The sequence below is a fragment of the Herpailurus yagouaroundi genome, unplaced genomic scaffold (genome assembly GCF_014898765.1).
Source record: "Herpailurus yagouaroundi ecotype Mexico unplaced genomic scaffold, PumYag 210, whole genome shotgun sequence".
Lineage (NCBI taxonomy): Eukaryota > Metazoa > Chordata > Mammalia > Carnivora > Felidae > Herpailurus > Herpailurus yagouaroundi.
The window spans coordinates 17442091-17464074 of record NW_024412441.1 but is presented as its reverse complement, the minus strand read 5'-3'; the positions used below and the strand labels follow the sequence as shown (position 1 = coordinate 17464074).

The window sequence follows — 21984 nt, the reverse complement described above, 5'->3', positions numbered from 1 at the left end:
GACGCGGGGTGGGCGCGCGGAGGAGAGGTCCGGGACGCATCGGAGGCAAAAAAAAAAAAAAAAATCTTTGGCTCGGGTTTGGCCAACAGCTCCGAGTGCGGGCGCGCCCCCGAGGCGCCGAGGCGCAGCAGCGCGCGCCACTCGCCCGTGGGGGCCGCCGCCTCCTCGGACGCCGCGGCCGGCCCGCCCTCGGGGCAGCCCGCCCCCTCGGGGGCCACCCAGGACCAGGAGCTGTTGGCCAAACCCGAGCCAAAGACGCGCAGGCGGAAGGTGGCCTCCGATGCGTCCCGGACCTCTCCTCCGCGCGCCCACCCCGCGTCCGCGGCTCCGTCTTCTTCCAGACAGACACCCAACACTCGCGGGCCCGACGCCGCCTCTCCGGCGGCGTTGCCCAGGCAGAGCGCGGCGAGCAACCAGCCTAGCCGACCCGCCGCCGCCGCCGCCATCGCCTGCTGCCCCCTCTCGGCCTCCCGCGCAGCCTACCCCTCCGCCTCCTCCGGACCAATCGTCGCTAGCCTTGGCACCTCCTCCGCCAATAGGCGGTGGGCGAGGGCGGGTCCCAGGGTCGGACTAGGCTGCGCCGGGGAGTAAACAAGCGGCGGCGCGATCCTGGGGCGGGCCGGGGGCGTGGGGCTCTCAGCCCCGCGGGGTTCAGCCGTGAGTCCTAGGGCGAGGGGTGGCCAGCGCCGGGTGGCGCGGAGTGGCGAGCTGGGCGTCTCGTTCCCACAGGCAGTGCCGGCGCGCCGGGAGACCGGACTTGTGCTTTGGGAAGTCCCTGACTCGGGGCGCGGAGCGGAGCGGCTGGCAGGCAGAATTTCAGTATGTGACAGATGTGCCATTTATGAGGAAAGGGCCCGGGAACCACTGACCTAGGGGCAAGGAGAGCTGAAAGAGGACTGGACGTTGGGAAGCTCAAGTTTCTTCAGGTTGATTGCGCCCGACTGTGCTATATATAGGTCTGGGGACGTTGAGACAGCCCTTTGCCTTCAAGGAACTTGCATTCCTGCTAGGGAGAATGATGGTAATTGTGTAAACAAACGAAATCACTACCTCTTTGGATTCCCACATCTACTTTTACAGTAGAAAAGTGAAGCATGACTTAGCATGGATGCTGGATTCCAACACGACCTGCCTGATATCCTGGTCACCATCCCACCCACGCTAACAGAGGGCAGCTTTGTCAAAAATCAGTTACCTGGTCACTCCACTTCTAGCAGATTATCCTTGGGAAAATATTTACTCAGGAACAAGAAGAACTATTCAAGAAGAGAGTTATTTAAAAGACAGAATGGTTCATTGACAGTATGGAATGTTTTTCACCCATTATGTATGCTCTTTGATTGAAAGGAAATAAACTGGGAACGGGGCTTTTCTACAGGTGTCCAGATTGTGTTTTGTGTTTTCTTTACATTTTTATGTATTTTCAAATTTCCTAGTAACAAAAGTAGACTTTGAAAAGGGTGAATGTCATTTAAAATCTTTATAAGGATTCTACAGAAACACATTTGCTATGTCATGAAAAGAATAAGTATAGGTACTGTGGCACACAGTTAAGTGTGGAAGGCAATGTGCAAAAATGAACAAATCCATGTGTGAAAGACCAAAAGAAAAAAACGCTGTGTGAAAAACTCTTCAAGGGTGGTAATAATGTCTCTTCAACATCATAATCTCAGTGCTGTGACTATCCCAACTATGCAAACCATGGTCTCCATGTTTCTAGTTTTTATTATCTGGATGGTGCTATATGCCTCACTTGCAGATTACAGAATAAGGCACCAGCAGAAGCAATAATGACACTACTGAGCCTTTCCACTGGATCAGCATGCATTCTCTGAAGAAAAAATTTATAGATTCAGCTCCTTTAGTTAGCACTTCTGTCTTCAAGTCCAGAGACAATGCTGACCTTGAAACAGAATGGATGACCTGCTTAAAAGGAAAGTCAGGTAAAAAGTTAACTAGCAAAGAACAGTCCCACAGGAAAGAGGAAAAACTCGCTATGGATTTGGTCTCAGGCTCCCTTGGAAAACAACCTATAATTCATTTTTTGGAGAAAACCTTTGGGTAGGACAATTGGATTGCACTTGGAAAACACAAATGTTCACTTAAATTGTGTATACCCAAAGACAAAAAGAATCCAGTAGGGCAAAGATGCTCAAGGAGTGATTTTCTGTTAACAGAGGCCGCAAGAGTACTTCAGCTTTCTTTGCTGGCTCTGTACCATTCTTTGCCCCCATCCCCTGGGTAGTCACTGCATCAATGGAGACACATGCCACTTGACCTTCAGGTCTCTCATTGATCCTCTCCAGGCCATTTTCCTTACTGCTCATTTGGTTCAAAACATTTCCATGTCTTATCTAAATACTTATTCTTGAGTTTCAAACTCATAACTAATGTGACTTCACTGCTAAATTCCTGCTTATTTCTCAAGTCTGCAAGTGTCATTTACTCCAGCCGGTCTTCCTCTACTATCTCTTGACTAGATCGGGTCAAGGTTATGGGAGCTATGTGCTCTTCCCCAACAGCATCCAATACTTACCTTCTTGTAAGACCCATTCATTCATTCATTCAACAAGTATTTCCTGCATTGAGTGCCTACAGTGTACCAGGTACCATTCTAGTGCTGGTACCATGTGGGAACGAGAAAGACCCTGCCCTCCTGGAACTTAGGTTCTAGTGTGGGAATAACAGACCACACATAAATCCTCATTTTACTGTCTGGCAGTAAATGCTATGGAGCAAAACGAAGCAAGATGAGGAAATGGACAGAGGGACTGGGGCCATGCTGTTTTAGATGGGGTGACCAGGGAAGTCTTCTCCAAGGAGGTGGCATTTGAATGGAAACTTAGATGAAGTGAGGGGGTGAGCCTCACAAAGACCTGGGAGAAGAGTTCCACGTGGAGGACACAGGAGATCAGAAGGTTCTGGTGTGACTATCTCCCTCAGGGAGTCTTCCTCACCAAACTCATTGAGTTGTTGGTGGCACCTGGCATGTAGCAGGGACTTAAACATGTGTGGAACATATGGTCAGATGAAATTTATTCTCGTGTCCCCCTATACACAAGCTTTTGCATCTGCTATTTTATCTGGAATGTCCTTTTCTCTCCCCTTTAAATATTCCCCACATTTGTCTGCTCTGTTAAGCCTGGCTTGCTTGAGCCTCTGGCCTCAGCACACTCAGTTACCACAGCCACAGCACCTATGGGCGCTGCGCAAGTCTACCCAGCAGAAACCTCAAGAGTAGATGCAGTGAGGCGACTCTCAGGTGGGTTCTTCAGGGGATGAGCTCTCCAACTTTGAGTCCTCCACCAACTTCATGGGCAAGGACAAAAAGGCGACTGCATGTTATGAAACAACGTGATCATACTTTTGGATAAAGCTTTCTCCTTGGGCCCTCAGGGGAGAGAGAAGGGGCGACTTGCCCATGCTGACTGCCCCCTCCAGTACCCGTAGGCAGAAGACTATGGTGTCCATTTTGACAATACCCCTCATTGTTGCAGTTGAGCACATTTGCCCTGTACATCTAACAGCAGCTGGCACTCTCTAGCTCCTGTGACAATAGCCTTGATTACACATATTTTGTAAATTTCATTTCTGCTTTCCTTTTTACTATTAAACAGTGCCAGAATACTTGCCCCTTACCCTGTCATAGGTGACAGCCAACCACAGCCACTATCTTTATGACAGGTACCGAATACTGACAGAACTCAAAGAGGCAAATTATAGACTCACCAAGATTTCATATTTCATTTTTTATTACCAATCAAAAATAAATTCCATATATTGTTTAGCAAATATTATCATTGTCTTGTGACAAAAGACACAAGAGTCATACAACAAAACTCCCCGAGAGTCAAACTCATAACAATGCCAAAATAAATCACAAAAATATACAAATTAAAATCTTATGCAAAATAAATAGGAGTTATTTGCTACGGTGGCTATGACTTGCCTACCCATTTGGAGGCCATTTGCGAAGGTCTCCCTTACATGGGAAGACATGCAGGGGTGGGCCAGTTCCAGGGTATGGCTCAGCCCAGGAACCAGAGGTTGGAATAGGAAGTGAAAAATTGCACTGGGAGGAGGAAGTCATCGGACCAGTAATATTTGGAAATAATTATGACCCTCTGCAAGAAGTGATTATAAATGGGAAAAGGGAGGGGGAGGAGGGACCATCTGTTGGTAGTAACTGTGTGTGCAAAGAGGTAGCTGTGGAAGTGTGTGCACCTGCTCCTTTTACTTCACACACACTCACTTGGTTCAGGCCAATACGGTCTGCTCCACCTGGCACTCAGGTCTCTCAGGAACACAGCTTTGCAAGCTCCCGTGCAGACTCAGAAAGCAAGCTGCTCCTGTGGAAAACTGAGGGGTTTCCCCCAACAGGGAATAAAGGTCTAGTGTCTATTTTTCTCATGACTGAGAACCCATGGGTGTTCCCACTTTCTCTCCAGACTTTTACGAATAAATTCTGTGACTGGGGAAGACTTTAAACTGGCCAGGCAAGTATATTTGGTACATTTCCTGGTCCCAAGAGTTAGGATTCTCCAGGCGCTTGAAGAATAGAGTACTTGGGGTGACAGAAGTCACTGACTGAAGAAAGGGTCAATAAATACTACTTAGGTGGAAGGCTTGCGAGTCTCCCTCGCCTGATCTTAGGCCCTGGGCACCTGTTTCACCTGATGAAAGGGCCAACATGGACCTTGGTCCCACAGCCTTCCCAACAGTGGCAAGCCTGGAGCCCCGCAGCAAGGCCTAATTCAGCCCCAAGGAAAAACCGCCTGGGCAGAACTCCATGTGGGGACGGAGCTCTCGGGTTCCAGTACCACCAGCTTGAGCCAAGGCCAAGATGACAACTCAGGCTAGGATTACAAAGATGGGGCAACATGGCTGCCAGCTGTGTGCCTTTTAGGAAGAAACTTCCTTTCCTGGGTTTTGTACATGTGTGAACAGGGTTGGGTAAGCCTCAGCCACACAGGAAAGGGCATGAAGAACCTTAGGTTGGCTTCCTATGTGTCCTGTTGTCCTCAATCCCCAAGAGGCATAGGGGTTTTGGGATGAGAAGCAGGGAGTCTGGAAAGAAGGGCTTCATAGGTCAGTGACTAACACTTGACTTACATTGTGGGGTGGGAAGGGGGATGGATTAATTGCTAACAACACAGATGCCCATGACCAGATTCTCTCCTGGAATGGAAAGGAGTATCTCAGACAAGTCACCCGTAATGTAGACAGATGCTCTTCCACCTAGGGGGAAACCTTTGGTAAAAGTAAGGGCAGGGCCTGGGGAGCAGGGGTAAGTGATCTTCAGGGTGTGAGACCCTGCTCTGAGTCAAACCAGTGGAGACAGGGGTGAGAATCCTCAGCCTAGCCCAACTCACCAGAAGAGCCCATCAGCAGAGTTCTAGGAAACTCCAGGATCCAGCGATTGACAGGAGTAGGTGTGCTCCTCTCTGTAGCTGGGAGTACCATGTCCCTCATCACAGTTACCCAGAATCCTTCAGCCTCGGCAACGTCAGACAAGCCTCAGTGCATGTGTCCAGGCAGTTGTTCTCAGCGCTATTTGGTTCTTTGTTTCCTGGAAGGAACTATCTTCCTCCCGAGAGAAAACCTTCCTCCAGTGGGCCTCTAGGATCCCATCTCTGGAGGAGGAGGAGGAGGAGGAGGAGGGAGAGGAGGAAGAGGAGGAAGAGTGGGCTCCCTGAGTCAGGGACATAAGCCAGAAGGTCACGGCTGGGAGCAGATTATGGCTATTGCTTCCTGGGGTGAGAAACCCTACCCCTTTTAATTAAAGTTTTTATGGGGAAAAAAAAATTGTTTTAAATAAAGTTCCTTAACCCTGTCTTCCCTTCCCCATTCCTTTCCCCAAACAATATTTAAAAAGAGGAGCAGTGAGCCTAGTTCAGAAATTCTCTCAGTAAAAAACAGCCTTGCTCATGGTAGCTGGCCCACTGCCCTGCCAGTCTAGAACTGGGCAGCCGCTACCTCAGAGTTGTTCAGAGGTCCCTGTCGGAGGCCAAAACCCCCCCACTCTGGGGGCCATCTGGCTGCTCAGTTAGACAGGCTATCTGCACCCCTCCTGGCCTAACAGGCTCCCTATCTTCATGTGGGCCCACTGGGGAGACCCCCGCGGGGCTGGCGGGGGGCCCCGGGCCCTCCTGTCAGATGGCACTCTCATGGGAAGCTCTGTGCAGCAAAGAGTTGCGCTCATTGAGAAGAGTTGTGGTCTCATCTACCACAGGCAGCTCAGCCTTCCCGGCCAAGTTCTCCGTGCAGATGGTGCAGCCATCCAGGGGAAACTGAGGGCAGTTCTCCATGCGTGAGGCCAGCAGCCCATTCTGGTACTGTTGCCGAGTGATCTGCAGGAGGAAGGGATGAGGTTCACAGAGAGCAGGAACTGAGAGGCAAACCTTACAGGACCCGGGGGAACAGGGTTGGTCAGGGTTGGGCTATGAGTCCAGAAGAGAGGACATGACTAGCTGGAGTTTCTGGAAGCTAGTGAAAATAAGGAATGAGAATAAGGAGGACACACATCTTGAGACCGGGCCCTCTGTGCCATGTGTGGTGGGCGAAAGAAAGAAGTTGCTGACTGCTGAGGCAGAGTCATCCAAATGCCTAAGACGAGGAAGACAGCACTTCCCAGATGGAGACACAGGAAGCACTCACCTTAATGTACTGGAGGTCCATGAGCGCCCGGACACTGAAGTCAGAGATGTACTGGCCCAGGATGGAGCTGCCAAACTGGTTGCTGCTGCCTGCCAAGGTAGCTGTGTTCGTGAGATCCGTGCGGTCCGGGTAACTGAGGGAGGCTGAGCGACTGAGGGTGGTGGGGTGGGATGGGGAGTGGTCTGTAGGGAGAGACAGGTCGTCAGGCCAGGAGCCCCGGTGGCCCCTCACAACCTCTTGCTAACCTGTCCCATGGACACCCGGGAGCAGGGCCCCCACCAGGAATGGGAACAGTTCTTAAGGACAAGCAGAAGCTCCAACTGTAGAAGATCTGACCTCATCAAAGCAAATGAGTTAGTTTGTTTAGAAGTGTTGTGCAAGAAGTATTAAAAAGCCTACCAAAGCAGAAAACAAAAACCGAAGACACAGAAAGTTTATAGCTGCACAACCCCTCATTTCCCCAACAACTAATCAGTCAAGGGCAACATAGTGATTACCCTGCCATGGCAGACAAGTCGCTATCTTTGTCTCTGTACCAGCTTATATCAGGTGACATACACCATATACTTTTAAATTATATTAAAGGAAGACATACAGTTTGCACCCTCTCCCTGCGCATCCACACAGACCTCACAACACCATGCCCTATTCACATCTTAAAATGCTGTTTTGTTTTTTGTTTTTGTTTTTAAGTAGGCTTCATGCCCAGCGCGGAGCCCAATGTGTGGCTCGAACTGATGAACCTGAGATCAAGACCTGAACTGAGATCAAGAATCAGACACTTAACTGACCCAGCCACCCAGGCGCCCCTTAAAATGCTTTTCAGAGATCAAAAGTATGTTCTGCACATGACCTGTTCTGGGTGGAACTGTCCCAGCCACTTGTGTCTGCTGGCCCCAGTCAATGTGACAAGAGGGACAAGGGCAGCAGGTTCCTCTCACAGGAACCTAGAGCCTCCAGAGCTCCAGGCCTCCCACTCTGGTGGTTTTCTCCAGGCTGGTCCAAGTGCCCCTCCCTTGAGGCAAAGACTGGGGTAGTGGTGAAGGCGCCTCTTCCCATGACCAGGGGCAGCACAGGCCTCCATTCAGACGACTGTAACCAGGAAAGGGGGATGACTCAACCACAAACGAGGAAGGAACAGACTCCTTATTTTGAAAAAGGAACTGTACCCATATTGTACATCATTAGCTCTTATTTTTGAGAACACTTAGAAAACAATGAAATGCACAAAGAAGTTAATTGTGAAGGCATGCTGGCTTCTTTTAAACAAACAGGAAGTGCACTAAGCTTATTTACTTAACCACTAGGTTACTAACTAACTATTAAGTTAGCTATTCTAACAAATAGTTCAGTGAAGACAGCAAACACAATGAATCCAGGTGACTGAAGGACCAATTCAAGTTTAACTGAGGGAGACTGAACTGAGTAATACTCTATCTTTGAGCTTCATTCATAAAACTAGGAAAATATAGTCTGGGTAGTCTATGATTGGGCGGTGTACAATCATTAGAGAGGATCGTGTGCATATATCACTTATCCTAACCTAACATCTCTGATTAAGTCCTAGAAAAGAAACACAAATACTAAAGATATTACCTAATGTTTCATGTTAATCATTTGGATGATGGAATGCTTTTATTAATGCTTATTAATGCTCCAGAAACTGAATTTAAAAACAACACATAGGGGCGCCTGGGTGGCGCAGTCGGTTGAGCGTCCGACTTCGGCCAGGTCACGATCTCGCGGTCCGTGAGTTCGAGCCCCGCGTCGGGCTCTGGGCTGATGGCTCAGAGCCTGGAGCCTGTTTCCAGTTCTGTGTCTCCCTCTCTCTCTCTGCCCCTCCCCCGTTCATGCTCTGTCTCTCTCTGTCCCAAAAATAAATAAATGTTGAAAAAAAAAACAAAAACAAAAAAAAAACAACACATATTAGTGACACGGCCCTTTAAAAATAGAAGCCCAAAAAGAAATAGACCAAAATATGAAACGTTTCTGAATAATGAAATTATGATACTTCTTAATTTTCTTAAGACTTTTTCTATTTGCTCAACTTTCTAAATAAGCTACGTTGCTTTTATGATTAAAACAGAACTATAAACGTGTAAAAAAAAATTAAGAGATTTTGACTTGGTAATTTCATTCTGAAAGGATATCCTGAGAACATAATCTTAAACACAGAGAAAGTTTCTTCACAACACATCCTGGTGTTATTTAGACCCCAGTGAACTACATAAGGGGCGGAATAACAAATGCAGGCACATGTGCCTGGGGGAATACTGCATGGCTCTAACCAGAAAGCTTATGGAAAAGCATCTCTGTTCCCATATTAGGTACAAACATCAGGATCTGAACCATGTATACATAAACTCCTGGCCAGTGTGACACAAAAGCAAGTGCAGAAGAGAGAAGAGGGGGCTGAAATGTTGGCCAAGGAGGACCAACATGGTCCATTCTGTTGTCATTGGACATCACCCACTCAAAGGCCATTGTCAGCTTCCCACTTCTATTACAGCCAAAAGGTGGCTGTTTGAAAAGGCTGAGTGTCTTCTAAATCACCTTTTTACTTTTTTTTTTAAAGAGAATCGATAAAAACATGTCCTTTGGTACAGCTGAGGAGAAAAAACCCAGCTGTATGAATATAAAATGGGAAAAGATGGACTCTGGTGATAGGACTGTCAGGGCCTCAGGAGCTTCTTTAAGTTACACAGCGAGACTGGAGCTCAAAGGCACTTGTAATGCTCTTAACCTCCCCTGGACTCACCAGGTCAGGCCAGAATTCTGATGGTGAGACCAGCACCTTCTGCCACCCTCTGCTGCCTCCACATAAATGACTGAGAACTGACTCAGTCAGCCCAGTAATTCTGGGATAAGGCTCAAGACTGTGTCCCAGCAAAGGCCAGAAACAGTATATGGCATTGGGCCTCTTCCTCAATAGTTTATGATTGGAATAGCACATTTTAGTTGTAATCAAGAAGAAAACAGAAGTAACAATTGAGCTCTAACATTTCATACCAATTCTCTCACTGCTCCTGACAATTCTAAGAAGTGGGCACATATATTGTTCCCATTTCACAAGAGGGAACAAAGACTTAGAGTAAGTCAGCTCCCGGAATCATTTAGCTAGTAACTGCAGAGACAGCATTCAAATAGGGCAGTCTGCCCAGGGCCGCACTTCTAACTGCCCGGCGGCTGCCTCCCCCTGGCAGGCAGACACCAGCAGCAACAGAATGAAGAGCAAAGCCTGTGAAGAAAGGAGGAAAGTTTTTTAGAAAAAGCTGATGACATGACAGGCATCGTGATGTTTGTGAGTAGCCTTGATCAGGGGGTGCCGAACAGCTGGGTTCACTTGGCCTGGCCAGAAGCAACCCTCCCTTCCCACCCTATCTGTGTGCATGCGTGTGTGTGTGTATGTGTGTGTGCATGTGTGTGTGTCTTCTCAAGGACTGAAGGACCTTTGGGGATGCTCTTCCAGAACCAGGGCAAGGCCACCCAGTAATTGGGCCCTAGGCCAAGCAGAGCCAGTGCAAATCAAGCTGGCCCACAAGTGTGAACGGGTGGGATGGCCTGAGGTGCTGTGGGGAGCCCCAGTGCCTGCTGGGAGAGGTTAGTAGAGCTGTGGTATGTGGGCTCAGGCGATAGGTGGCAGTGCAAACTTCTCCAGCCATGCCATGTTACCTGAGAGCCAGGAGAGCAGGGAGTTCCGCTTGCCAGGCGGACACCCGACCTGGGTTGAAGGCACTGGAGCAAAAGAGGAAAAGGTCAGCGATGGGTAGGGTGAGGAGGTAGAACATGGAGCCACAGGTATGGGATAGAGAAGCAGATGTGCTGGGGGTCAGGCTCCCTTGGGCAAAGAGGGGGCACAATGGAAAGGGGGACATGGCTCTGATGGGGAGGGGCTTAGGGCAATCCAACAAGCCCTGCTCAGAGAGGGGCAGAAGCTTCCACAGTGAAGCAAGCCCCCCAGAAGTCATCCCTTCTTCCTTTTGGCCACTCCAAGTGGGAACTGAGTGCCTCCAGGTCAAAGGATAGAGCCCAGGACTCTGACCCAAGCCTCTAAGGCATTGTTGCAGAGAAAGCGTGCCTGGAGGAAATGTCCCATGACTGTGTGCCTTTCTGGACAAGATTTCCCCCAGCTGGATGGCAAGAGGTGCTCTTGGGAGGGGCAGAGAAATCCTCCTTAGGCCCAATGCATCCAGGCAGAGGACAACTGCTCCAAAACCCAGCTCTGGAACCTTGTCTCCTCACTCTCTCCTTCCTGGAGCCTGCTCATGCTGGTGGAGGGGCAGAGCTATGTCACACCAGTGGATAAGCTGAGCTGTGTCAATATACGTGGATGCCCTGGCCCCTGCACAGGTCCTCTTTGTCAAAGGACAGCAACAGGCATAGCACAGAGGCTCTCCAGGAGATGCACACACACCTAAATATGTGGCCTGTCCCCCAGCAATAAAGTAGATTTTCACTTCCCAGCCTGCAGCAACCTGGAGCCCCTCTGGAGGTTAAGAGGGGTCATACAACTGGTGAGGAGCCAATCTGGCAAGACTTGGGTCTTGCCTGCAGGGTGCCACTTTAGTCACAAGGTCCCTCTGGCAAGGGGAGCCTGAACCACCCAGGACTGGAGAAGCAGAAAGCGCCAGGGTGGCCAGAGTGGCCCTTCCCTGGACTTCCCACAACCTCTCTTGGAGGGCATGTCCAGTCCCTCTTTGTCCCAAATCCCTTTCTGCCATCAGAACCAGCCCTCTGGGCACTTGGGTGGCTCAGTCAGTTAGGCATCTGACTCTTGATTTTGGCTCAGGTCATGATCTCACAGTTCGTGAGTTCAAGCCCGATGCCGGGCTCTTCAGTGGCAGTGCAGAGCCTGCTTGGGATTCTGTCTCCCTCTCTCTCTGCCCCTGCCCCACTTGCTATCTCTCTCTCTCAAAATAAATAAATAAACATAAAAAAAAAAAAAAAAAAAAAAAAAAGAACCAGCCCTTAATCAAAAGGCAGTGGCTAAGCCCCCGGAAAAGTCAACCCATCTGCAACCTGCCCAGCAAATAGGCCCCGGCCTGGCTCCCAACCATAGGCACTCTGGACCCCCTCACTCTCCACCTCAATTCCCTAACCCAGTCTCCATGAGCAAGAGCCTGTGGCCTCCCTCCACCTGCCTCCACTCATTCTTCTCGCTGCTGTGGCTGCTTGCCTGGTTGGCCCATTGTGCTGTCGTACTTCCCCCTGCTCAAAGGCCATCAGTGGCTTCCTGCTTCCTATCACAACCAAATGCTGCCAACTTTCTGGGGCTCCCCGACATGTCCTTACTCCCCATGGTCCTCCCCCAACTCTGGCAGGCTGTTCTCACATCTCAAGACATGCTCTCAGCTCCATGCAGGCCTTTGCGCAGATTCCCTTTCCCATCTCTTCTCCCCACTCTCAGAATCCTGTCCGAAGGAGCCAGTCACAGCTCTTCTGGACCACCTCTGCTAGGCCCTGACAGCTCTGGCCCTGACTGGCCTCCCTCTCCCCTGAGCCACCTGGACTGTCCCAGGTTCTGGGTGCCAGTCTAAGTATCCGCCCAACCCAGGTATGCTGGAGGGCAGCACAGAAGCACAGATGCAACCCAGCGACTCACCAGAGGTGGGCGAGGACAGGGCCATGGTCCCATAGTAGGAGAAGGCGCCTGTCTCAAACTTCATGTTCTCCTTCCCGGCCTCCACCTCCACCTTCCCCTGGAAGAACACAGGGCCAGGAAGACAAACAGACTGAGAAAGAGAACTCAACGGAGGGAAAAAAGGACAAAGCAAGAGGGAGAAGTAAGGGCAAGGAAGAGCTGGTTCCAGAGCCCCGAAGAGTTCAGGTACCCTGACCTGGAGACTCAAGGGTGGCCTCTCAGGAAGAGGGTGGGCAAAGGGGGAGCAGAGGCTCAGGGGCAGGCTGGACGTTCCCTAGGCAGGAAAGCCCTGTGTCCCCCAGCCACTTCAGCAGGCAAGGAGGGGACAGTGGGCATAGGGGGGCAGGCACGGAGCAGGCCACTTACCTGCAGGATGAGGATAAAGTAGTCGGCCGGCTTATTCCGGGTGTACAGGTAATGGCGGATGTAATATTTGTTGTGCTCATCAAACTTGAGTTCCTGAATGACATCTGGGTACTTGAGCAGCCGAAGCAGGATTTTCTCAGATATTAGAGAGGGGCTGAACTGGGGAACCTCTGTAGGAAGAGAGACAAGGACTTCACAGGGGGCCTGGAATAGGCAACGTGGGGAACACAGCCCCCTCCCTGCCCAGGCCCTTCCCTTTGGTTCTGCACCTCCCTGGGAAGGAAGCACCTTTGGATCCAAACAGGTTACACTCCAGTCGGCCCGCCTGCCTAGGCTGGAATGGCGGCGCTTGCACTAATAGTGTGTGATCTTGGGCAAGTTACTTAACCTGTGCCTCAGTTTCCTCATCTGTAAAATGGGGATTATAACCTCGTAGGGTTGGGGTACCTGGGTGGCTCAACATCTGATTCTGAGCATCTGATTCTTTTTTTTTTTTTTTAATTTATTTATTTTTCTAAATTTACATCCAAGTTAGTGCAAAAATGATTTCAGGAGTAGAATTCAGTGATTCATCCCCCTATGTACAACACCCAGTGCTCACCCCAACAAGTGTCTTCCCTAATGCCCCTTGATCATTTAGCTCATTCCCCCACCCACAACCCCTCCAGCAACCCTTAGGTTTGTTCTCTGTATTTGAGTCTCTTATATTTTGTCCCCCTCCCTATATTATTTTTGTTTCCCTTCCCCTATGTTCATCTGTTTTGTATCTCAAATTCCACGAGTGAGGTCATACGATATGTCTTTCTCTGACTAATTTTGCTTAGCATAATCCCCTCTAGTTCCATCCATGTTGTTGCAAATGGCCAAGATTTCATTCTTTTTGATTGCCGAGTAATACTCCATTGTATATATACACACCACATCTTCTTTATCCATTCATCCATCGATGGACATTTGGGCTCCTTCCATACTGTGGCTATTGTTGATAGTGCTGCTATAAACATGGGGGTGCATGTGCCCCTTCGAAACAGCACACCTGTATCCCTTGGATAAATACCTAGTAGTGCAATTGCTGGGTCATAGGGTAGTTCTATTTTTAATTTTTTGAGGAAACTCCATACTGTTTTCCAGAGTGGCTGCACCAGTTTGCATTCCCACCAACAATGCAAAAGAGATCCTCTTTCTCCGCATCCTCGTCAACATCTGTTGTTGCCTGAGTTGTTAATGTTAGCCATTCTGACTGGTGTGAGATGGTATCTCATTGTGGTTTTGATTTGTATTTCTCTGAGCATCTGACTCTTGATTTTGGCTCAGGTCATGATCTCGCAGGTTGTGGGTTCAAGCCTTGTGTCGGGCTCTGCACTGATACCGTGGAACCTGCTTAGAATTCTATGTCTCTCCCTCTCTTTCTCTGCCCCTCCCCTGCTCATATAGGTGCAGCTCTCTCTCTCTCTCTCAAAATAGATAAACATTAAAAAAAAAAAAGATTTCTAAAAAAAAAATAATAATTAAACAAAACAAAACAAAACAAAACTTCGTAGGGTTGGGGCTCCTGGCTGGCTCAGTCAGTGGAGCATAGGACTCTTGATCTCAGAGTCGCAAGTTACAACCTCACATTGGGTATAGAGGTTACTTTAAAAACAAAACATGCTCTGGGGTGCCTGGGTGGCTCAGTAGGTTAGGTGTCTGACTTTGGCTCAGGTCTGATCTCACCGTTTGTGAGTTTGAGCCCCGTATCAGGTACTGTGTTGATAACTCAGAGCCTGGAGCCTGCTTCAGATTCTGTGTCTCCCTCTCGCTCTGACCCTCTCCTGCTCACACTGTGTGAGCTGTGTGTGTGTCTCTCTCTCAAAAATAAATAAACATTAAAAAAAAAAAAACTCTTAGATACATTCTTGCCATATGGAAAGTGCTTCATAAATATTATCATCATTATTATCATTAGCACTATCGTCAATATCCTGGCAGGAAAAATAAAGAGAATTAACATCCTTCAGCAAGTGAGAGTTAGGAAGGAAGTCAGATTTTGTGGGGAGGTGGGGAATAGGCAGGAGCTTTTCAAATCAATCACCCAGATCCCCAAAGGGGCTTTGAGTCAGGGGTGAGAAGAGAGAAATGTCATTGACCTAGAGGTCAAGTCCTGCTGGACCCAGCAAATTCAGGCAGAGGGGAAGGAGGAGAGATGAGAACAGAACTGGATTGAGACTCCTTGGAGTGCATGAGCCAGACAAGAGCTGTGCCAGACAAGAGCTGTGGGCCCACAGTATGTGGAAAGGCCTCTTTCTCCCTCCTCCTCCCCAGCACCCATGGGTCTGGGGAACCCCAGGGCCCACTTCAGGTACTCCCAGTGGTTATTTTCAAAACCAACTTGGTTGCTTCCTAGAAATTTGCAATGGCAACCCATCAACAAAGAAAACAAATCACAAGGAGTGCCCCAGGGATAGAGGGAAGGCGCCTTGCCCCCTTTCAGAGGCAATCATGTTTTCCCCATACCTTTCACCTGCCACAGCCCTTGTCCCATGGGAGAAAGTAGCCAGAGGCCTAGAATCCTTCTTCCATGACTGTATCCCATCAACACCTGAAGGCCCTCCACTTGCTCTTACCCGTGGCCAGGAAGCGATGAGCCGCCAGAAGTAGCTGAGGTGAAATTTTCACCTTGAGTTCATTGTCAGCATCCTTAAAGGCTGAGAAGTCACGTTTGTTCTTCTCAGATACTCGTTTCCGGCTTCGGTTGTCAGCTGCAAGAGGCAGAATCTAGAACTGAGAACACTGAACCCCAATGACTCAGGAACAGACTAGAACCTGCTCCCCAGTCCCCAGCTCTGCAGTCCTTTCTTCCAGGCACAAGCAGCAGTGTCTGCACCAGGGCAAGGTCCCTGGCCGGGGTGAGACACGGAGTTCCTGGGTCTCAGGGTGCCAGCCCTCCCATGTCCTTGCACTGTGGCCTTCTCACCTAGGGACACCTAGGATGTGAATAGGAAAAGGGTTCCAGGCCTGTGGAGAGGATGGAACTCACTGTACATATCCGACTCGTCCAGGATCTCAGATTTGATGATCTCCTCAATGACATCCTCCAGGGTGACCAGGCCCAGCACCTCGTAGAAGGGGTCACCTTCACCCTCGTTGTTCACCTTCTGCACGATGGCCAGGTGGGACTTCCCTGGCAGGGGGTGGGGGGAGGGGGGGAACAATGCAATGAGTCAGGCAAGAACAAAGGGATTAGGCATGAGACTCCTCCACCAAAACGTTAACACACTTGGGGTCATGAGTCACTGGGGTGGGGTATGGGTGGTTTTTTTTTTCCCTTTTCTTTGTTTCCTGAAGTTTCTACTGCAAACAGATATTGCTCTTATGAAAAGGAAAACCAAAAGTATTTTTTAAATCTCAAGGCATTTCAGACCTTTTGTTTCAGTAGAATGAAAATGGCAAGGGCCTGTCTGGTGCCGTGCATCAGGATCTCCTGAGAGTCCTGGAGAGGGGAAAGACCCACATTGACAACCCACGGACAGTGGAGCCATCAGTCAGAGACATGTGTGTGCCAACTGGACATGGGGCTCCTCAGACAGCCCAGGCTGCCCATGGGGCCCCACGGGGCACTCACATTCCTTCACTCTGCTCTCCTTGGCAAACTCCCCAGCATGTACCCAGGGGCTGTGATACTGCCCAAGGCAAAGGCTCTCAGTTCCCAAAACCATTAACAAATTAGCCCGGGCTGTAATTAGGCCAGGCAAATACTATAATTAGAGAAAGGCCACCCTTTCAACCTAAAACAAGAGAAAGTTGGGTAGCAGAGGGAGGGTGGAGGGACCCTCCACAGAAGCTTTGTGGGGTAGCAGGGCTTTCCTGGCCCTCTTTCTGATTGTCTACCCTGTTCTCATGCCCCCTGCTCCAGTGCATGACAGGAAGGAGACAGCCAAGGGCTTGGCCCACACTTCAGTTTGAATGGAACTGTGTACCCCACACAGGGACACAGGTTTGGAGCAGCTTAAGGGAAAAAACCCTGGGAGAGCTGAGGTCAAGCTAGGGTCTCCTATGCAGTGTCCCCTTCACAACCCAGTCTTAGGCCCCACTCGAAGAACTTCTCTGTAGAGGACATTTTCCAAGTCTCTAAGGCCGCTGGAAATCCCCCAACCCCAGGATGCGTTCCTCAGAACTCCAGAGAGGCACCAGTTCTCAGGAGCAGCATTTTAAAAAACAGAATAAAGGAAAAAGATATCAGAGTACGCCACATGTGACTGGGGCGGGGGGTGGGGGAGTATGTTCTGTGCAACTTTCACACACATGCCAGTCACTATGCTACACTCATTTCCAGCTACAAGTTGTGGTCAAAACACTTTCAGCACTTTGCTAGACAGAACCATGGCTACACTTGATTAAAAACTCTATTGTCTCTCTCTGTCTCAAAAATAAACATTAAAAAAAATTTTTTTTTTTTTTAAAAGGGGGGGGTGCACCTGGGTGGCTCAGTCGGTTAAGCGTCCGACTTTCGCTCAGGTCATGATATCACAGTCCGTGAGTTCGAGCCCCGCATTGGGCTCTGTGCTGTCAGCTTAGAGCCTGGAGCCTGCTTCAGATTCTGAGTTGCCCTCTCTCTCTGATCCTCCCCCATTCATGCTCTGTCTCTCTCTGTCTCAAAAATAAATAAACATTAAAAAAAAACACAAAAAACAAAAAACTCTAGACATGAGGGGCACCTGGATGGCTCAGTCAGTTAAGCATCCAACTCAGGTCATGATCTCACTGTTAATGAGTTCAAGCCCTCCGTCGGGCCTTCTGCTATCAGCAGCATGGAGCCTGCTTCAGATCCTCTGTCCCCAGCTCACTCTTCCCCTTCCCTGCTGGCACTCTCTCTCTCTCTCTCAAAAATAAATAAACATTAAAAAAACAAAAAACAAAACCAGACACACACACACAAAACCCCTCTAGACATGAGCCAACAGGGGCAAGAGATCCATCAAGGTCCTCCAGCAGGCAGCACCCACTCAGAGCTGGGTCTGGCCCCCAGGCCTCTCTGCCTGCTGGAGGCTGCCCATCCAGGAGTGTCTTCTAGAAACAGAAACAGTGTTCTGGGTGGTCTAAGGCAGCCAGCTAAACTATGCCATCAGGTGGAACCAGAGTAAAAAGCGAAGTAGCTTTTACCACCTGTCAGACTGGCACACTCCAAGACTGGTGATGCCCAGTGTTGGGGGAGACAAACATGCTGTCACAGGGTCCTCTGTTTAGTGGACAGGTAAATGGGCATATGTCAGGAGGCCGATCTGGCAGCCTGTCTCAAAACTAAAGGTCTCTAACCTAGGAATCAGAAATTCCACGGGGAGAAAGTTGGCTATAATCTTTCCCAAAGCAGAAAGACACAGAAGCAAACAGAACACTGTTAACAACCTCAAACCAGAAACAACCTAAATCAACAGCAATGGAGCAGGAGTACTGAATAGTGGCCGCCACTGCTCTGGGGAAAAGGCAGCAGGCTGGATGGACAGACAGAATGTGGAATGAAGCCCCACACAGACTGTTGATGGAACAGCAAGCAGTGGTGCCAGCTGCCTGTGCAGAAACTCAGGGCTGGCACTTGGCGGGATGGGGGGAGGAGTGGAATTGCCTTGAATTGCATGGAAGAGCAGACAGTGATCACCTCTGGGGTTATGTGGAGTTTGGGGGAGAGGCCCTATTATCCCTTACTCTGTACCCTTCTGATACTGTTCTACTTGATGGGCAGGTTTCACTACTAGAATTTTTTTTAATTGACAAAGAGGGGAAAAACAAAATCAAGGGAAACAAAGGGAGACTGGGGAGACTCTAGGGTGAGCAAGGACCCTCTGTGCCTAAACGGACACAGACTGAGTCCCACGTAATGAGGCGTGTTTGAATGTGGCTCAGTTAGCAGCGCCTTGCTCAGAGCGCAGAAGTCAGGGCCCCGGCACAGAAGAGACAAAGCTTTAATAACCTGAGCAAATGTCCTCCTCTACACTGAGCCTCCCTCCAATTAACCACAGGCTCACAACAAATCCTGACGCACAGTCACGGGTGCACTAGGCCACACAGGGAAAGGCTGGTGGCTTCTCTAAAGGACAGAAATATCCCTCCTTATAGAAGAAATAAGCTGATTCCTTGACACCAATGTTGGGGCCACTCTCAGCCCTCCTGCCTCCTCTCTGAGGCTCCGTTGTTTGCAGCATCACTGGTGTGTGCGGATGCCCTCTAAGGGACAGGTAACCTGAAGGCGTACAGACCTCGGGCGCCACCCAGTCACCTCTGCTCTACTTTGCCCAGAGGAGTTTTGTTTTGTTTTGTTTTTTATGGTCTTAGCAGAAGATTCTCCTCCTTGGCTAGAGAACCTCTCTTGCCAAGGTCACCAGTGACTTCCAGTGAGAGGGTCTCATGCTCAGGCTGCATCTTCTGATGAGGGGTCACTCTCTCCCACTTCCTGGAAATCCTTCCTCTCCTTGGTTTCTAGCACACAGCTTTCCTGGTGTTTCTCTCACCTCAGGGGCTGCTCCTTCTCCCTGACCTCTTTACGTGGGAGCATCCCAGAGCTCAGTCCTCGGACCTGGTCCCTTGCTTTGTGACTTTAAATACAAACTGTATGTCAAGGCATCTCAAATAAACACTTCCAGCCCAGCCCACTCCCGCATCCTCTGGACTCATAAACCCAACTGGTGGCTGATGGCTAGGTAGGTAGCTTCTCCTAGATGCCTAACATCTTTTTTTAAAAAAAAATTTTTTTTTCAACGTTTATTTATTTTTGGGACAGAGAGAGACAGAGCATGAACGGGGGAGGGGCAGAGAGAGAGGGAGACACAGAACTGGAAACAGGCTCCAGGCTCCGAGCCATCAGCCCAGAGCCCGACGCGGGGCTCGAACTCACGGACCGTGAGATCGTGACCTGGCCGAAGTCGGACGCTTAACCGACTGCGCCACCCAGGTGCCCCAAGATGCCTAACATCTTGATCTCCACGTGGCCAAAACCAAATTGCCACCCTTCCTCCCAGCCTTCCTCATGTCCATCAATCCAGTAGATCAGGCCATGGGGGAGTAAACTGTCTCCTGTTATTTCTCTACCCTTTTATATCCAACCTTTCCAGTAGATCCTGTCAGCTCTACCTGCAATGGACACTTAGAATCTGGCCTCTTCTGGAGGCCTCCACTGCTACTGTCTCGTTCCGGGCCACACACATCTCCGTCTCACCCAGAGAGCTAGACTAGCCTCTAAGCAGCTCCCTGCTTCATCCTGGACCTGTGGTTGGCTCTCAACACAGCAGCAAGAGGGGGGAAGTCAGGTCACCTTATGCCTCACCCAAGTCCCTCCAGTGGCTCCTGTCTCACTCCTAGTAAAAGCCCCATCCCCCACAGAGCCCTTGGTGCTGACCCTCTCATGTCTCCTACCACTCTCTCTCCAGTGCTCAGGTCAGCCACAGGGCCTCTTTGCTGTTCTTCAAACACAACAGGCTGCTCCCTTTGCCTGGCTTGCTCCTCCCCCACACAACTGGGTAGCCTGCCCCCACTTCAGGTCTTTGTTCATATGTGGCCCTCTCAGTGAGGCCTCAGTGAAAACTGCATAGCCCTTACCCCAAAACTACGACTCCTCCTCCAGCACCTCAACCCTAGTCATTAAATCCCCTAAAATAAATGATATAGTACGCTTATTCAATGAACTTATCATTTATGGCCCGTCTTCTCCTGCTATATTTTGAGCTACACTACAGCAGGGGCTTTAGTCTGTGTTCTTGAAACTCAGAACAGCGATTGGCATCCAGTTAAGTGTTCAATGGCTATCAGGGAATGAATGACTCACTCAGTTCACGTGGACGTTCCATAGGAGAAAAAAAAATGTAATCAATGGGAAGGGGGAAAGGGATGGAGCCTAGAGAAGAATTATTTTGAATTTCAGTAATTAAGTTTCCGTAATTCAAAAATCATTTTTAATTTACCTTTTAAAATAAAAAGACCAACTTGGGACTTATATTTATGATCCTCATTCTATGAAATTTAAATCTAATACAGAATTTTTACTTTAATGATTTACCTCATTTTATTATTAATGTGCATTCAACTGGATAATTGGATTTTGGGGGTGGTTGGGGTGAGAAATGAAACATGAAAATTTAAATAATACATCTATCCCAAAAGCTGAGAATCCCTCAGTTCTCAAAGTAGTCCTCACTCAAAGAAAAAAGAATGAGGAAATATAGCAACATGCTCATATTTGGCTGATCCACATGAAATTGTTGATATTTGACTATTTTTGACCAAGAAAAATGACAATTTCATATTATTCAACCTAAAAGTATGGGAGGTTCAGGATGGTTTTTCTGTTTTATACTTTTCTGAATAGAAAATCCAACCTTTCCACAGTCAATAGTTTTAATTTTACAATCAGAAAGAAAGACATCCACTGAAGTAACTTTGAAAAAGACTCTCACACTGCTCCCTGCCCCACCCCCCACCCCCAAACCCTGCGGGACTGGGGCTTCCTTTTAAATTCAAACACTGCTAGCAAGGGGCAACCAACCTGGCTGTGAGAAAGGAGGCACCTTGAAGCTCCTACTCGCACTCCTGGGCCGTGAAGCTCCTACCCGCACAGCTGCCCTTCTCCGACCTTTGTCCAGCCAGGTCTCCTCCCAGTCAGAGAACCACAGTGAGGCCTCTTTCACCTGCCCTGTCCCACCTGGAACAGGGGCAAGGAGCAAGAGGCCCCATAACCTGCCTGAGTCCCTCCCCAACCCTTCCTCTTTACCACCCTTGGCTCAGCCCTGGGGGGCTCCACCATGGGGACCATTAGCACTCACTGCCCAGTCCCGCCCCAGCGCTCCCTTCTCCCTTCACCAGCACTTGTACTGTTGCTTATGCAGTCGACTGGCGATGCTATGCCATCCCCTCCCACCTCATGCCTGGAACATAGCAGACACCCAAACGTTTTGCTGGATACATATAGGTTGGTCTGCAGGGACCCCAGAAAGCCCAATCCTCCACCTTCCGCACTGCCCAGTTTAGCAAACTGCTGTATCCTCCTCCCCCCATAAAAAACTTTATAATCTCTCATAGACCATAAGAAAAACACATTACTAGGTGCTGGGTTTCAAAGTCCACAAAGGCCCGGAGAGGGCCCTACTCACCAGCTCCTGCTGCCTTTTCTCATGTGGAATATCCAGAGGCCCCAGATCAGACATGGGATTCCCACTACCCAAGACGGTGTCCTGGGCATCTCCCTCGCTGGTCCCCCAGCAAGCGAGGTCGCCCACTTCCTGCCCTCAAAGGCTCCCAGCAGGCTCTGAACTCTCAGGCACCTCAGGCTTGACTGCCAGAAGACGGGCCACCGCAGG

At 49.5% G+C, this 21984-nt stretch overlaps 2 protein-coding genes and 1 long non-coding RNA gene across 3 annotated transcripts in view; 1 reads left to right on the top strand and 2 right to left on the bottom strand.

Annotated features, from left to right (window-relative positions):
• CNNM3 (cyclin and CBS domain divalent metal cation transport mediator 3) overlaps nucleotides 1-471 on the bottom strand; it is an 18252-nt gene extending 17781 nt beyond the window's left edge. The window contains exon 1 of the mRNA XM_040453941.1: nucleotides 84-471. Within this exon, the coding sequence (XP_040309875.1) occupies nucleotides 84-446 (363 nt within the window). The 5' untranslated portion in view covers nucleotides 447-471. The remainder of the gene's footprint in view (nucleotides 1-83) is intronic.
• Nucleotides 441-1381, top strand: LOC121016386 (uncharacterized). Its single transcript, XR_005784260.1, has 2 exons — nucleotides 441-542; nucleotides 730-1381. It is a non-coding gene; the product is annotated as an uncharacterized LOC121016386 (long non-coding RNA).
• A 2349-nt stretch (nucleotides 1382-3730) lies between these two features.
• CNNM4 (cyclin and CBS domain divalent metal cation transport mediator 4) lies at nucleotides 3731-21831 on the bottom strand. Its single transcript, XM_040453632.1, has 10 exons — nucleotides 21774-21831; nucleotides 21261-21329; nucleotides 18351-18389; nucleotides 15681-15824; nucleotides 15268-15402; nucleotides 12665-12834; nucleotides 12260-12356; nucleotides 10330-10392; nucleotides 6658-6839; nucleotides 3731-6350 (listed from the first exon to the last, which is right to left on the bottom strand). Exons 1-10 carry the CDS (start codon nucleotides 21829-21831, stop codon nucleotides 6153-6155), a joined length of 1155 nt encoding a protein of 384 aa, XP_040309566.1. The 3' UTR covers nucleotides 3731-6152.
• Between the last annotated feature and the right edge of the window lie 153 nt (nucleotides 21832-21984).

What these genes read in the sequence shown, in the direction of transcription:
- CNNM4 (XM_040453632.1), bottom strand. Translation starts at nt 21,831, where the DNA reads ATGTCTGATCTGGGGCCTCTGGATATTCCACATGAGAAAAGGCAGCAG. An exon ending in AAGGCAGCAGGAGCTGGTGA is followed by an intron (nt 21,330 to 21,773) that starts GTAGGGCCCTCT and finishes CCCCTGTTCCAG; the next exon opens with GTGGGACAGGGCAGGTGAAA. An exon ending in TGGACCTCCAGTACATTAAG is followed by an intron (nt 6,351 to 6,657) that starts GTGAGTGCTTCC and finishes TTCCTCCTGCAG; the next exon opens with ATCACTCGGCAACAGTACCA.